The 15,062-nt window shown below is 46.3% G+C and overlaps 3 protein-coding genes across 7 annotated transcripts in view; 1 reads left to right on the top strand and 2 right to left on the bottom strand.

Annotated features, from left to right (window-relative positions):
* Window position 1: 1 nt before the first annotated feature.
* TOMM22 (translocase of outer mitochondrial membrane 22) lies at window positions 2-2,024 on the bottom strand. Its single transcript, XM_011354394.2, has 4 exons — window positions 1,866-2,024; window positions 1,483-1,601; window positions 900-1,017; window positions 2-704 (listed from the first exon to the last, which is right to left on the bottom strand). The coding sequence occupies exons 1-4, from the start codon at window positions 1,980-1,982 to the stop codon at window positions 630-632; spliced, it is 429 nt and encodes a 142-aa protein (XP_011352696.1). The 5' UTR covers window positions 1,983-2,024; the 3' UTR covers window positions 2-629.
* A 4,057-nt stretch (window positions 2,025-6,081) lies between these two features.
* CBY1 (chibby family member 1, beta catenin antagonist) lies at window positions 6,082-14,221 on the bottom strand. Of its 5 annotated transcripts, XM_023527437.1 has the most exons (7): window positions 14,082-14,190; window positions 11,964-12,033; window positions 11,712-11,820; window positions 9,193-9,308; window positions 8,247-8,352; window positions 8,048-8,166; window positions 6,082-6,856 (listed from the first exon to the last, which is right to left on the bottom strand). In XM_023527437.1, exons 2-7 carry the CDS (start codon window positions 12,015-12,017, stop codon window positions 6,776-6,778), a joined length of 585 nt encoding a protein of 194 aa, XP_023383205.1. In that variant the 5' UTR covers window positions 12,018-12,033; window positions 14,082-14,190; the 3' UTR covers window positions 6,082-6,775. The 5 variants fall into 5 exon arrangements, with proteins under 5 accessions (XP_023383205.1, XP_011352691.2, XP_011352693.1 ...); XM_011354389.2 differs by lacking the exon at window positions 11,964-12,033 and having other exon boundaries at window positions 14,082-14,221; XM_011354391.2 differs by lacking the exons at window positions 11,712-11,820; window positions 11,964-12,033 and having other exon boundaries at window positions 14,082-14,203.
* Window positions 14,222-14,242: 21 nt separating this feature from the next.
* The window catches only part of FAM227A (family with sequence similarity 227 member A), a 58,581-nt gene continuing 57,761 nt past the window's right edge, over window positions 14,243-15,062 (top strand). The window contains exons 1-2 of the mRNA XM_011354388.2: window positions 14,243-14,347; window positions 14,455-14,784. The gene's annotated coding sequence lies outside the window, so the exon portion shown is untranslated. The remainder of the gene's footprint in view (window positions 14,348-14,454; window positions 14,785-15,062) is intronic.

Below are 15,062 nucleotides of genomic sequence, written 5' to 3'. Positions count from 1 at the left end.
CTTTCGGTTGGAATCATTTTTAATATTTAAATACAAAAAGTGAGCACTGACTTTTTTTCTTTTTAGACACACATTGGTCTAACAGCCAAACTGTGCAGAGGAAATGAGCTCCTGCCCTGCCCTCCACAGTCCCCATCCTGTGGTGAAGCTGCTCCCGGTCCTCCCTCTTTTCCAACAAACGAATTCACAGTGGCTGCTTTTACACTACAGCTGTAATGCATTTTATATTTCATATAGCGTGCACATCCCTTCTCAGCATCTCCATTCTTCAAAATAGTTGTATTTAATGGTCATGGGTGCATCCTCCCCAATGGCATCAGTTCCTACCCCACAATGAGATACGGAGGTCTTCCAGTCAGGAGTAATTTAGTGGAAGAGGTGGGATGGCCAGAGCTGGAGTAACCGTCCGTATTGCTGTACTCTGCTATCAGAGTGAGGAAGAAGTAAGGACAGTGTGGAGGGCACAGTTGCAAGTTGGGAGTCTCTCCGTGAGACGATGTGGGGAGAATTCCCCCAACTAGGTTTAGATATATCAATGTGCCAAAGTTAAAAAAAAAATTCAGCAGTTCACACACTATTGAATTTTCAAACTTCTCCCACCAAGACAGGTCAAATATAGCAGTAACAATCTAGATCTTTCCAGGAAGTGAAGGTAGAGCCCCTGGCATTCCTCCTGACAGCCCTGTGTTAGGTCCTAGAAGTATCTGAAAAAGAAGAGGAGGAGTATAAGGTATTGTACAGGCCTAGGGATCTCATTTCCATCAATCCTGACTGCGGGACAGCACAGAACAGGGACCGGAGCCCAGTGTCTTCCCACACGTTAACTACTGGTCTACTCAGGTGCTGGAGAATTGAGTTGCATCTTCACCACAGGCAAAAAGCCCAGGGTCTTGGCTCACCTGCCGCTGCTGCAGTTGCTGCTGTTGCTCCATTTGCAACTTCTCCGTCTCAAAAACAACAGGAAGAACCAGGATCATGAAGGAAGTTGTCCCAATCCACAAGGCTGCCCTGGAAAACCTGCAGATGGAGGGGGAACGTGATAGCGAAGCAAAACCAGACAGCTGCACCATGAACCAATCAGTATTCAAACCTCTCAGGCTGCATACTCCAAGGTTTTTGACAAGCATATTCTACCCAGCCCTTATACCATACTCCTACCAGAAACAAGAGGAGCAGTTCAGGTAGCTGTGTCTCTAGTAATAGCTGTTTTAACATTCTCTTGAATTCTTAAAAAGTTACTTATGTGTTAATTATCTCACATAATCTGAAATGATTGTCGCAACGACACTGCCAGATAAAAATCCACACTTTACATAAGGAAATTGAGACTAAAAAAGGTTAAGGCACCACAAGCCCAAGGTCACTCAACGATCTAGATGGCAGGCTGGCCTCCAACCCAGATATGCTGCTTCCAAGGTCCGTGTTCACTCACGGCCCCCAGTCACCCCCGCACATCCCAATCTCTTTGCCCTTGCCCCTTACCTGTACATTTTTTGAGCCACAAAGAGCGAGAGATCAAAAGTGGCTCCAGCCGCGGACCGGATCCTCTCCGGGAACATCTCCGTCAGACCCCAGAGTCTCTCCGACAGGGTCTCGTCTAGCTGTGGTGGAGGAGGCGCGGGTCTTGGCCGAAGCAGCGGCAACCACCCCCCCGACGCCGGGACACGCACAGATCCCCAACCACCCCGAGCCAGCGGGGCCCCTAACCCCGCCTCCCGGAGAAGACACCTCCGCTCCGACCTCTCCAGGCTTCGCGACGCACCTTCACCCGGATCCCGCAGCACGCGGAGCCCACACCCCCGGGCGGGCCGCTCCCGCTCGGACCGTCGCTCCCCGCCCCGCCGCGCCCCGCAGAGACCCACTACCTCCTCGTCGTCTTCCTCTTCCAGCTCCTCCTCGGTCTTCTCGGCTTCGCCTTTCGGAAGCAATTCGTCCGGGGACAGGGGAGCCCCCGGACCAGCGGCGGCGGCGGCAGCGGCCATGACTGTGGGGGGGAAGGGAACACCGGAAACGGAAGGGAGGAGGCGAGTGCGGCGCTGATAGAGCTGCTCTTCCGGGAGCCGGAGATGGGGGGGGCGGTTCGGGAAGAGCGACGCCCCCTGGCCGGCGGTCGTCGCCCGCCTTCAGCCAAGTCGGGTAGTGGTGTGGAGAGGCTTCGGTGGAAACAAACATCGAGAGACCTGCTATAACCAGTGCAGAGTCGGGGTGCTTCCGCAGTAATTCTGTCCAGAGGGTTTAGGGTGGGCCCAGAAACCTGCATTTTAACAAGCCTCCCAGGGATCGCACTTAGAGAAACGCTAAACCAGTTTCGTTTTCCCTGAGTGCTGTGTCGTTTAGGAGTCTGTTAGAGATTTGGAGGGTTATTGGTCTTTTGGGAAACGTCAAGTAAACAGTCCCAATGTATCAAAACAAAGGCAAGAGTTAACTCTGAGGTACTCAAGTACCAGGCATTGTTTGTTTGCGTCCTGAGGTACTATTATCCCCACTTTAGAATTGAGGAAATTGAGACACAGTACCAGGTTGCAGGATTTCTGGAGCATAGATTTCCAGAAATCGGTTTGCTATCGAGAAGTACAAACTTTAAAATTTTTGCTACATATTAGCTAATTGCCCTTGCAAATATATCACATACTGTTACAATAGTGAATGAAGTGTCTTTTTCCCCCACACCCTCCCCAGAATTACATATTATCCATATTTTAATTGTTGCCTATATGATGAAAATATTTTTTATAATGTGCCCCACAGTTATTTAACACAAGGGTAAATTGTTATACACTTGTAGCCAACTGACTGTGGAATCTGAGAATCTCAGGATTGGGTAGTCCAAATCCTTATCTGATGCGCCACAGTGTTGCAAGTGAGGCTCTGTCCTCTGCGTATTCAGGGGTAGAAGGGCTTGCACTGCCTCCAGATACAGCCCTCAGCCCTCTTCATCTTTGGACAAGGCAGTCCTGACTAGAGAGTTTTCATGCTTCCTCTGATTCCATTAAAGTTCAAAAACGGGCAAAACCAGTCCATGGGGATGATCATCGATTCCCTTTGTAGAGGAGGAGGGGTAATATTTGGGAAGGGACAGTGACTTCTGGGGTGCTGCTTATAAAGTTCTATTTCTTGACCTGGGTGATGTTTACATGAGTAATTCATCAGGTGTACATTTAAGAATTATGCTTTTTCGCATGTGTTAAACATAAATTAGGTTAGCTCTGCATCAATGTAAGGGCAGCTTAACAGCCCAGTGTCAATGGCTTTTAATTTTTTTATGGGCTCTTTTAAAAAATGTTGAAAGACCAACTCTTGAAGATACAGAAGGCAATCTTACGTGGAAAGTGCAGGTATCAATGACATCAAGTGGAAAGTAACAATGTTAATGTGAAGAAGTTAGGAAAACTTTGACCAATTTATTTATATTCGCAAGAGCAATGTGATTAAAAAAAAAAAACCTACGTGTACGGCTAAAGAGCTCTTTCGACAATCAAAATTGTCAAAGGGTAAGAAAAAATACTGAGAATCAGGCAGTGCAGAGTATTCAAAGCCTTAGGAGTAGATAATATGATCTAGAAATGGCAGAGTGGCAAGGGAAAACAGAAGATAGAGCCCTGTGGAATCAAACATTTAAAGGTCAGCAGGATACTTAGTCAAAATCACAGAAGAAAGTAGAGTGATGGTTGCCAGAGGCTGGGGGAGGGGGAAATGGGGAGTCAGTTTAATGGGTGTAGTTTGTTTTATAAGATAAAGAGAGTTCTGGAGATGCATGGTGGTGAAGGTTGCACCTTATGAATGTATTTAATACCACTGAACTGTGTGTTTACATATGGTCAAGTTGGTAAATTTTGTTATATGTATTTTGCAACAATCATTGTTTTTAATTAAAAAGTTATAACAACTATTAAAAAAAAATTCCTCCCCCCTGCCCAAAAAAAGTAAGGCCGGGGTGAAGGTGTCTCTATCCCAAGAAGTTCCAGGAGGAGCTGCTGGAGAGGAAGGAGGAAAACCCAAGTGTGGCTTCACTGAGGGTTTCAAGAAGAAATGCCCAATGGCAGCAAATATGGTAAGGCTGATGCAAGGCCAGGGGTCACAGCTGAAGGACAAGGGGACACGTAAGGGACCACCAAGTGAGAGGTGATGCCCCGTGTGGGAAGCACATGGGTGCAAAGGTGACTCTGCCTTTTGGATAGAGATGGGGTATTCTAGAACCCCGCTCCCTAGCCACTCATTCCACCTCCCCCTCGAGTCCATGATTTCCACCCTTCCTGTCGTCTTGTTGAATCTGAAACTAGTAAAACAGTAGTTCTTAATGGGTCGGTGGAGGGCATAGATCCCTTTGAGAATCTTACAAAAGCTCTAAGGCCTGTCCTCTGATAAAAAACACCCAATAGCTCTCTATCTGTACAATTGTGCAGATGGATTTCTAGATCTCAAACTATAAAACTTCCTCTGATTATTGCCTGTAATCCTGTCCTCACTCCCTCACACCACAGAATGTTCTATTTCAGCTCTTCAGTAACAGTTCTTCCCTAATCTGACACTTGGCACAAAAATTCACAAAACTTTTAGTGATTACAAGAGATAATAAATGTCAACCAGATAGCACTCTTTACTTGGGTGGCCCATTAGTAGTAGTTTGGTTAATGAAGGCTTTGAGGAGGAAGAATTTCAACCAGAACCTAAAGGTTGTATCTGACTAAATAGGTAAAATCTTGCAAGTATGTAGCATCTTAATGGGGGAAACAAAGTATTACGGTGGTGAGATATGGGTAATTTTCCCCTTTTCTCTTAGAGACTTCCATCAATAGGATTATCCTTGATGCAGCTCACAGCCTACGTCCATCAGCAAACACTGGTGGGCTCCATCTTTAGTTCATTTCTGGAATCTGACCACTTCACCGCCTCTACTGCCACTTCTCCAGTCCCAGCCTTGACCCCTTCAGTCTGTTCTCAGCAGAGCCTTTTTAAAAACAAGTCAATCATAGCATTCCTCTGCTAGAACTCACCAATGGCTTGCTTCCCTTATCACTCAAAATAAAAGTCCTTCACTGCAGAACTGTCCCACATACTGGCTGCAGCCCCATCACGTGCCAGTGGGGGTGTGGAGGGGGGTACACATCACTGTAACAACCAAATCTGCCCCCATGATTCTCAAGGGTTCCGTCCTAGCTCTTTTTTCCAGCTGTGTCGCTTTGCTGAGCTGGTTTCTTCATCTTCTTTAAAAGCAGGGGGTGATGACAAGCTTGAAGAATTCTCATGAGAATTAGAAATAGGTGTCTGTTATCAAGGGTGCTTGATAAATGGTTGCTAATTGATAGTGGTCTAGGAAGAAGCAAACTCTCAACTGCAACTCTCAACTGCTTCTGTTATCTGCACCTGGAGATTTATGCCCTGCATATATCTGTATCCTTCTCCAATTTCTTCTGTTATTCTCTATGTCGGAAAGTAAGGTTACGGGCTGGAGCTCCTATGCATCCACTGAGCGGGCCAGAAGGATGGACGAGAACCAGCAGAATCCGTCTGAGGCAGGGCCCCACCCAGCTCCTCTCTTTTACTTGGGCTGAGTCCACAGGCTCCTACACTTCCGCTCTCTGATCCTACGTTGCGGAACCTCCCAGAGTCTGTTTCCCTGTCTGTGAATAGGCATACCGATGGCCCCTGCTCCACGGGGCTGAGCTGAGGAAATGTGTACCAGGTCCTGGACCCTGTCCCGAGCATGTAACTGCTGACCATGGTAGCCATCCCTGGACTGAAGCCCTGGGCTCTGTCCCAACCCTCTGGGCCCTCCCCGCTGACCTTGGGAGCTGGATTCCTTCTGACTTTGGCCGGCTCCCTCCTCTAGCCAGAGCAGCTTAGCTCACTGACTCAGGCATGAATTCTCTCCCTAGGAATCCAGTCTCCACCCCAATTACTTGGTCCCTGCGGGATCCGGGCTCGTCCCAACTCCCCAGAGGAGGCAGGGGAACTTGGGCAGAGGGACTGTTTCTGTTCCAGGTCAGCCTTGCCAATGGCCAGGAAGCTGGAATGTATCTCCTGCAATGGTGCCATGTCCCATAACCTGAAAATTCTGTCTTTGGATAGAGCAAAAGAAGCTAAGACTCCAGGTTCCATTTACTTCTTCAAGAACTGATGCTTCTTTTTTCACTTTGGCCACAGATTATATAACATCATTTAATTAAAAAAAAAAAAATAGTGTAAACAGGAAAGTAGCACAAAAATATAGTGTGTGGAAGGCTGGTGCTTGCTACTGAGAAGCTGAAGCCAGGAGGTTGTGGGTTTGGGGTACACATACTTTTTGAAGGACGGACAGAGTGGCCCGAGGGGCAGAGAACCAGGAGAGCTGCTCATGTGAGACCTCCTCACACAGGACTCTTTACAGGTGGTGCCACGCCCCAAACACCAATGTGAGGGGGTGGCAGGATAATCTCCAGCTGCTTCTCCCAACAGTGCCAGTCCAATGAGGATGGACCAGGGACAGATACGTTTGTATGTTCAGTGACTGGAGAGCACCCCAAGTCTTACCATCACTCCAGACCTCACAGACTGGCCTCCCGGTGCCATGCAGCCACAGTACATTGCTACTAACTGCCCTGGCCTGGAATCCCTGGTTTTCTCCATTACGTTGTCACTTTCCTCCTGCCAACTCAAGGGTGCCAGTGCCTTCTGGCCCCATTATATGACACTCTCCCAGGACCTAATCCAATAGTTTGGCTATAAAACCCTCAGCTATGTCCTACTCCTCTGCTCAACAGATTTCTCCCTGTTCTCATGAATGTCTTTGGGGCCTTCATTTCCTCCTCCGACTGACACTCTTCAGTTCGTCCAATTCCTTCTCCATTAAATGGGATTCAGCAGTGGTCTCAGAGAGCTGAAAGCGAAACAGTAGACTGTTAGGACATTTCTGGGCTATAATTTAGGTTTGCAAGGTCAGCCCTGTGCGCTGGCAAAGGCCCCCGGTGTTTCTCTAACACTGCCTGCCAGCCTCCCTGATGGAAACCCCTTTGTAACTGGGCAGAATGGAACCACCTCGAGTACTTGAAGAACACTCACAATCCACTCTCTCAACGTGTTTGACCACCTAGCATTGCACGGCACTCACGCGTTAAGGACAGCAGGCCTCGGGATGAAAAAGGCAGATACTGGCAATTCTAAGCTAAAGGATTAGTTGTTTCTGAGCTGTAGCTACCTTAATGGTGATTAGGGGAGAAAGTCCTTAAAAAAGAATGCCACTTTCCTCATCAGAACCTTTCAATGACCTCTCTAAAGCAGAGGTCAGCTTACAGTGAAGTAAGAGCCATGCTTCCTGAGAAATCCACTATTCCAAGTGCTTTACTAGTATTATTAACTCACTACGAGGTAGATCCTCCTATCATGTCTATTTTATTGCTGAAGAAACTAAGTTTCTTCACACGGGTCAGTTAAGTAACTTGCCTAAAGCCACATGGCCAGCGGAGGAGCTGGGCAAGGACGTAGACAGTTGAGCTCCAGTACGCGTGCTCTTAACCACCCCAGCGTCCACCAGCGAACGCTCTCCTGCCTCCCAACAGATCTTCACCTGCACCTCTAGGCCCAGCAGGCTGCTGGGTTCTTTGCAGCCACAGAAAACCAACACCAATGCGGAGAGTGCCCCTAGGCAGGTCTGTGCTGGGCACTGACTAATGCCTGCTTGGTATGGGGCATCTCCAAGCCGTGAGCAGGCTATCCTTCCTGGAATGCGTTCATCCCCAGCCTCCGGTCCTCCCTTTACCGTTCCACATTCAGCTCTACTATGCCTTCCTCTGTGATGTCTCCTGTCTCCCGTCTTGACAAAGTCCCTTTCTTTCATGTGCTGATGCCAGGTCCTGCAGACTCTAACACTTGCCATTACCACGAGGCACTGTCATTACATTTACTGTCTCTCTCTCTCTGCTAGAATGTGAGCCCTTGAGGGTAGGGACTGTGTCTGATGTGGTGTTGTGTCTTTGGATTCGAAGCAACGTGCCTGGGCACACTGGCCCTCCAGATGTATGAGCTGGCCGGGCTGACCTGGGGTGGAGCAACCCTCCCGCACCTTCCTCACCATGTCCAGCAGGATGTCCACTTTCAGTCGCAGGAGGTTGTTCTCTTCCTCCAGCTGCTGGTTCCGCCGCCGCAGACGCTGTGCCTCTCTCCGGTCCACACCCCCACTAATCCCTGTCTCTGGAGCAAGGACAGAACCAGCGTTACGTGGAGTTTTCTTCCCCAATCTTGTTGGACAAAATGGCAGGAAATCAGCTCACCTGCTATCCACAGGCCATTTTCAAACTTCAGGCTCTGCCCCGCCAAGTTCATAGTTGGGGTTCCATAGTCGAGGCCCAGCTCCACCTCCCGGGTTGACCGATCCAACTGTGGGGGAGACACTACATGCTGGCTTCAGGGGGCCACAACCAGCGCCTCTCCCGCTAACTATAGGATCCCAACCACTCATTTCTTTTCTCTAATCGTTACCCAGCACATTTGATAATTTTTTTAAGTCAGAAAATCAAACGAGGTACAACAACTTTTAAACTATAAGAGAGAAGAAATGTACTACTTTATAAAACAGATGTTTTCTGAAAAAGCTATGTATGCTGAAATTTGTACAATGAATTATTTTATATCTGTGAATAATCCTTTTTAAATGTAATAAGTCCTTAAGTTATCATTTGCTTATGGAGCTATATACAGCATGGAAAAAGTATAAAATGCCAACGCCCTATCAGTGGTAATAGCTGTTCTTTACCATGTTTTTCATGAGCACCCACCCTGCGTCAGGACTAGTACTAGGTATTCAGAGATGAACGCGACCAGCTCTGCCCTCGAGGAGCTTGGAAATGATCTCTACAGCTGTGACATATCCTTTTGAATGCCATTAGTAGTGGCAAAACATTATCCTTTGAATATGAATTTGATTCTTAGACATGACTAAAATCATTTTCTGGCCAAATCTTGGGCATAAAGTGAAGTCAAATTGGATAATAACATTTGGAGCCGAAAACCATAATGAGATTAACTGTCTTATTAGGTTCTTGAAAAAGCTTTGATGATGATTCCCAAGCAGGAGTTAAAAATGATTTTAGCAATAGCAATATGAATGGAAAGGATGCCCTACTACCTGGATGCCTCTGCAGGACCCCACTTCCCATCAGAGATCAGGCTTGATGCCCCCTCACAGCACACCGGGCTGAGCCCCGTACTGACACTCACATTGTGCAGGTTGGAGAGAGAAGCAGACTTTCGAGGGGGTGTCTTCTTCGGACTGAACGTATTCCCAAAGAGAGGCATCTTTGGCCTGACAAAGGCAAGGTCAATGCTCCCTTGTCCTAGGGTCAGAACAAGTCAGGGGCACAAATAGTTGGGACAGTGAGTGATCTTATGCCACTGTCCTCAAACACAGAAATGTACATCTCATATATTCACAACTCCGGTAGTGGCTCCCACGTGTCGAGCGCTATGTGCCAGGCAGCATGCTAAAACCTTTGCAATATCTCAACTCTCGTAATCACCCTTTGTTTAGCCCTTCTTATGGGCCCCATGTGACAGATGAGATTTGGAAAGGCTAAGGTCCTAAGGGGGAGCTAGTATTTGAACACAGATGTGTGTAGCTCCAGAGTTTATGTTAACCGCAGGCATGTGCCTAACTCGCCTGTCTTAAGTTTTGTCACAAGTTGGCACCGCCAGCCAGATTTACAGTCTAGAGTGAGGAATGTAATCCCACTTCTTCCTGTACACTGGTAAGAATCGCAGTAGGCAACAGCCTCTGCACATGTCCCACTTTAAAGAAATAAAGCTATACTTATACTTCACTTTCAGACTGGTAACAGTGCCCCTCACTCAGTCCATATGTCAAAGGTCACCTGTCCTGTATGGTGAGATGTCCAGTGAAAGAAGAAGGCCCATAACATCGCAGCCATATTGTTTACAGCATATTGCAACCTATTACAATTCACACAGGCCCAGCTAAGTCGATTTACTGACACTACCCATTTGAGGGGTAGGAGGTAGGGAGGAGGAAGAGGAAATCTTTTAGTATATTTATGTATAACATAAATATAGAGAAGTATACAAATCATAAGTGTATGACTTCATGAAGTTTTACTGAAACACACACACACACACACACACACACACTCTGTGTAGCCACCTTCCAGATCCGGATACAGAACATCTCATCGTCCCACAAGCTTCGCCCAGCAGCTTTAGAACCATGGACTCATAAGGGCTGTCCTCATCTGTGTCTAGATTTTTCACTCAATATAATGTTTGTGAGATTTATCCATGTTGTTGTATGTTGCTGTAGTTTGTTTGTTCACATTGCAGTAAAATATTCCATTGCATAAAGCGGACACTTGAACTGTTTAGTTTTTGTATATTAAAAATGTGCTGCTAAGAATATTCTTGGATGTGTATTTTCGTACACGTAAGTATACTTCTCTGGTTCTAGCCCTACGGGTGGAATTATTGAGTCATAGAGTGTCCAGTTATTCAGCTTTAGCAGATACTGCCAAACGGTTTCCAATCTCTCCTTGTGAACAGTGTACAAGAGATCCTTGTAAGCATTTGGCATTTCCTATCTTTCTCATTTCACCCATTCTGGTAGGTATGTTGTGGTATTACACTGTGTTTAATTCGCTTTTCCCCAATAACTAATTAAATTGGGCACCTTTCCATATGCTCATTGTACATTTGGATAACCGTATTGGTGACATGCACGTTAAAGTCTTTTGCCATTTTTCTATTGGGTTGTCTGTCATTTTTTAAATTGATCTGTAAGAGTTCTTTACATATATTGAATACAAGTCCTTTGTTGTATATATGGGGAATACTGAAAATATCTTCTCTCAATCTAGAACTTGTCTTTTTGCTTTCTTACTGGCTTCTTTTTGATTAAAGAAGTTCTTAATTTTAGTGGAATCTAATTTCCCAATTTTTTTAAATTAGTGTTTCTGTGTCCTATTTAAAAAATTCTGCCTACTCCAAGGTCATGATATTTTCATATATTAATTTCTGAAAATTTTACTGTTTAACTTTCACATCTGGGACTACGATTTGTCTGAAATTAGTTTTTGCATATGGTCTGAGACAGGGGTCAAGATTCATTTCTTCCCAATATTATTCAATTTTAACTTAAAATACACAAGTAGCTTAAAAAGATTCCTTCTAAGAATCTGTAGGCTATAGATAACAATGATGAAAGCATAAGCGAGCGAAAGAAAGTAACAGCTCTCACTTTCCCTACTCCTACGCATAAGATCTTCCTTCACCATATTATAATAAAAACAGTAATGAGTTAATCATATCTGACAAGAAGTTGGCCAAAAACAGAGGAAAGTTCTCAAGACTATTTGAAAAAGGTTTTATATTAACTATCATTAAAAGATAACTCATAGGATAAATGCATCACAATTAGCAAGACATTTAATGAGAACATGAAGAAAAACTTCTGTGCTATTTTCAGTGATGTAGAAATTAATATCACTAAAATGAATAATAAAAGTTTAAAAGCTTCTTTGGAGGTTTTACAATATATAACACAGAAGTATATGTATATATGCATATATGATTTATAAACAAAAATAAAATAAATAAAAATAAAGATATTTAGCGGTGTATGCTCATGAGAGTTTTACTGGTAGCTGTGTGTTTGCTATGAAAAATACCAGTAGACCCACAACCTAGAGGATGGCCTTTGGGTCTGGGCACAACAATTTAGAACTCGGACAAACCAGAATGTTTCCAGCTTGGTGATGAACAGGACAGCAGTGGGGACCAAGATGCTGAGGGAGTTTGAAGTTGTGCTACCATGTCATCCAAAACATAGTGGATGTTTTGCTTCTGTTGGAGAAAAGAAAAAGGGTGGAAGAGAGAAGGCAATTAATCTTACGTCTGTAGAGGGCAACACAAGAATGAAACAAGAATATCCAGGAAGAAAGATTTTAACTCATAAAAGAAAAGGGCACAGTAACAAAACTACCTACTATCACTTCCTGCGTATCCACTATGGGTTGGGTCCAGTGCTGGGTACACTTCATATATTTCTTGTATTCCCTGCAGCAACCCTATAAAGTAAGTATTTTCCTATCCACATCAGAGATGAGAAAACTAGGGCTCAGAGAAGTTAGGCGACTTTCCCAGGGTCCACAGCCACGGTCAGTGGGCTAAAGGTGTATATCAAATTATCCTGGTATTCATAATTTGTGGGATACACCATAAAAAGAAGCATTTCCATCCATCATACAGGCAAAATTTAAAGGATGACTAATACCCAATGTTGGTGAGGATGTGGAGAAAAAGACATCTTCATTTACTCTTGGTGGAAACCTAAGATGCTATAATTTTTAAATTAGACAAAATCTAGCAAAATTTTAAATATGCATACTTTTTGGCAGGCAAATCTACTTCAAATGTTCTCTATTGTTGATAACATTTGATATCAGAAACAATCCGAAATGGCTACCAATGGTTGCTATAGCCAAACACATCATGGCACATTCTTATAAGAGAATACTAAAGGTCAAGAAAGACAATGAGACAGCTGTACGTGGACTGACCTGAAAAGCCTTCCAACACACTCTAACATTAAGAAAGCAAGTTGCAGAACAACCTGTATACTATAATCCCATATGAGATGACAAAAAAAAAAAAAAAAGCAATAATATATATAAGGGTGCATGTAAAAAAATTGAAAAAGATCTGGAAGGAGACACCAAACTGCTCACAGTGGTTAAATCTGGGAAGGGGAGCAGGATGGCTGACTCCAATGGAATTGCCAAACAGTGGCAATTTCATATGTTACAATATAAAATTATGTTAGAGAAATATATACTTCTGGGTTTAATGAACTATTAATAACATATTCATGTACTACTTAGGAAGATAACAAAACAAATGAATAACAACAAAAAAAAAACAATAAATAAAGGCAGCTTCTGTCTCTCCAAACATCCAGAGACGTCTGAAGGGGAAAAAAGCCAAGTTGTTCTTGCAAAGCCCACAACTGTGCTAAGAGCACCACTGCGCCTGAGCGCATACATCACCAGGACACAAGAGACCAAGTTCCTGGCCTGGCTCTGCCCCTCAGTGCCTACTGAGTTTTAATTGGGACACTTCACTCATGACCTCACGAATTCTCATAATCCTTAAACTGAGAAACAAACATCACCAGAAACAGAAGAGGAAAACGAAGGGTCTGGACTAGCTGCCTTTTCAGTCGGATCCAATAATCCACACACAACTCTGGCTGAGATCCTGGGTTCCTGGAACATTACTGTGCACCTAGAGGTCTTGGTCGGCCCCTTGGCAGCCCTCTTTCTAGTGAAACTCCCTGGTGAGAGAAGGCTCAGAACGAACGAAGTGAAGGGAGAGCATCTGGGTTCCACCCTTCGCTCTGCCGCTTCCCCCGCAGTGGGACGGACCCCAGTACTTATCATCCAGCGCTCATCTGGGCCTCAGGCTTCTTGATTTGTAATCAGAGAAAATAACGGTCCCTGGCGCAAAGGTTGTAAAAGTGCTTTAGTGTTTATAATAAGCTGTGGCATGTGATTCTCACGGCAACCTTGGCAAATAAATTATGTCCCCATCCACAGATCAGAAAACTGAGGCTTTAAAGAAGCTAAATAACTTGCCCGCATCGCAGCGTGGGAAGGTGGTGGAATTGGCCTTCAAATAAGGCCTACCCTTCTGCGCTGGTGATAATCACTTCATCGCGGTGCAGCGCTTCACAGTTTGCAATGGGCCATAAAATACATTAGCTTATTTTGATCTAACAAGGGATCCGCGTCCCCCAGAGTTCAGAGCCGGCCAAGTACATGCAGCGCAGGTACACCGCCTCCCAGGGCTGATGGACTCAACCGATGCCAGAGAACAAACAAACGTTCATGGGCACGCCCTACGGGGAGGAATTGCTACTCCAATTGACAATCGAGGAAACACACTTCTGGAGGGGCTGTGACTGGCCTGCGGTGAAGCCGGCCTCCGCCCCCCTGCCGGGCACCCTCCGGCAGCTCCAGCTGCGGGGACGCCCTGAGTCCCCAGGGGAGCGCCCGGGAGTCCCACCCCTCCTCAGACCTCGGGCGACGCCGGGCTTGGAGACGTACCTGACGCGACCCAGAAGTCGGTTTCTCAGCAAACTCTGAGACCACCAGCAAGCCCGCTGCCGGGGTCCACGTCAGGCGTCGCAACAGCCACAGCCCGCCTCTCCGCCACCCGCCCAGTGCGCGCATGCGCAGCCCCGCCCCGGGATCTACCATCAAAGAAGTGGGGGGGGGTGTTCCCGGCGCGGCAGAGTCGCCAACGAGGTCCTTCGCGAAGCACCAAAAACGTGTGAGAAGTGTCCTCGAGATGCTGAACGGATTCCACAAAGGTATGGCCTTATGGAGTCACTTAAGTGCCCCCCTGCTATAGGCTAGAACAAGGAACTGCACTCGCCCTCCCCACAAACCTATTGGTCTGGTCTCCCCAACCTACTAGGGCCGTCGCCGTGGTAACGGAGTCTGGCGGTGGCTCGCGACCGTTCCTTTGTCGTGGGAAAGTGGCACGTGGTCGCGCCCGACGTTGCCTGGAGAACGCCAGGACTCACAGTAGCCAAATGGGCCTCACCCTGTTGCTCCTCCTCCTCTTCCTCCCCCCCCACCTCACCACAAAGCAAAGGTGGGCACCCCATAGCAAAGGTGGGCACCCCATCCGGGTGGATGTGGGGACAAAGGAGATCGGGTGTCCCATCCAGAACTTTGCAGGGTCTCCTGAGGAGCCCGTGGCGGAACCGTCCTCGAGATCGTCTGATTCCGTCCATATCTTCAGGTAAGACGGACAGAAGAATGGTGACGCCCGACTCTCATAGGCTTCTGCAAGCAGGGGAAACTGAGGCTCAGGGGCCGCTTCAAGGTCTCACAGTGAGCAAGGGCCAGAGAGCTACTAGAGAATCAACTCTAGATCTCCTAAAGTTCTAACAGAGTGTATTGGTTCCATTTGAGAAATGAAGAAACGCAGGGTTGTTAAGGGATATTTATTGGGTGCCTAGTGAGGGCACCAGGTCATCCAGCCAGTGAGGGGCAGGACCCATGAGTCTCTGGCTTGAA

The sequence above is a fragment of the Pteropus vampyrus genome, unplaced genomic scaffold (assembly GCF_000151845.1).
Source record: "Pteropus vampyrus isolate Shadow unplaced genomic scaffold, Pvam_2.0 Scaffold16, whole genome shotgun sequence".
NCBI lineage: Eukaryota > Metazoa > Chordata > Mammalia > Chiroptera > Pteropodidae > Pteropus > Pteropus vampyrus.
Note: the sequence above shows the minus strand (reverse complement) of the source record. Positions and strands in the feature narration are given on the sequence as shown.